At 58.4% G+C, this 473-nt stretch overlaps 1 protein-coding gene across 1 annotated transcript in view; it reads right to left on the bottom strand.

Moving 5' to 3' along the window:
* Window positions 1-473, bottom strand: part of LOC104079650 (dynein intermediate chain 2, axonemal-like) — a gene marked incomplete at both ends in the record, with an annotated part of 2,257 nt that overhangs the window by 1,365 nt on the left and 419 nt on the right. The window contains one exon of the mRNA XM_009581742.1: window positions 140-363. Within this exon, the coding sequence (XP_009580037.1) occupies window positions 140-363 (224 nt within the window). The remainder of the gene's footprint in view (window positions 1-139; window positions 364-473) is intronic.

Raw genomic sequence — 473 nt, 5'->3', positions numbered from 1 at the left:
CTGCCACCGCTCTGCCTTGGTGACCATCCCACCTGCCCGACCTGAGCAGACCAGACCCTGCTGGTCGTCTGCCCCAAACATGCTCTTCCATAAAAAGGAAGAATTTTTGCAGGGCAAATTTACGCACACTGGCACCTACTTGGTCCACATAATTGATGATTCCTTAGTCTCCTCTGACCAGATTCGAGCAGTCCAGTCGCCGACTGTCAGGAAGATTTTGGGGTAGAAAGGGTTCCTGGCCAGCGCGTAGACAGGTCCGTGGTGGCCACTATAGGTGCTGGTGATTTTTTCGGGGGGTGTCTTGGCCTTGCGGTTGCAGGCGATGACGATGCCCTGCTCTGTGCCCACCATGAACTTGGTGGGCTGAGGGTGGGAGCAGGAGAGAGCAGCCGTCAGCAGGCTGGGGACCCCATGGTGCAGGGGGCAGTGGGGCAGCAAAAGGCTTTGCTGGCCGACCCGGGGAGAACCTGCTG

The sequence above is a fragment of the Fulmarus glacialis genome, unplaced genomic scaffold, assembly GCF_000690835.1.
Source record: "Fulmarus glacialis isolate BGI_N327 unplaced genomic scaffold, ASM69083v1 scaffold39607, whole genome shotgun sequence".
Classification (NCBI taxonomy): domain Eukaryota; kingdom Metazoa; phylum Chordata; class Aves; order Procellariiformes; family Procellariidae; genus Fulmarus; species Fulmarus glacialis.
The sequence above is the reverse complement of the archived record's forward strand: the minus strand, read 5'-3'. Positions and strand labels throughout refer to the sequence as shown.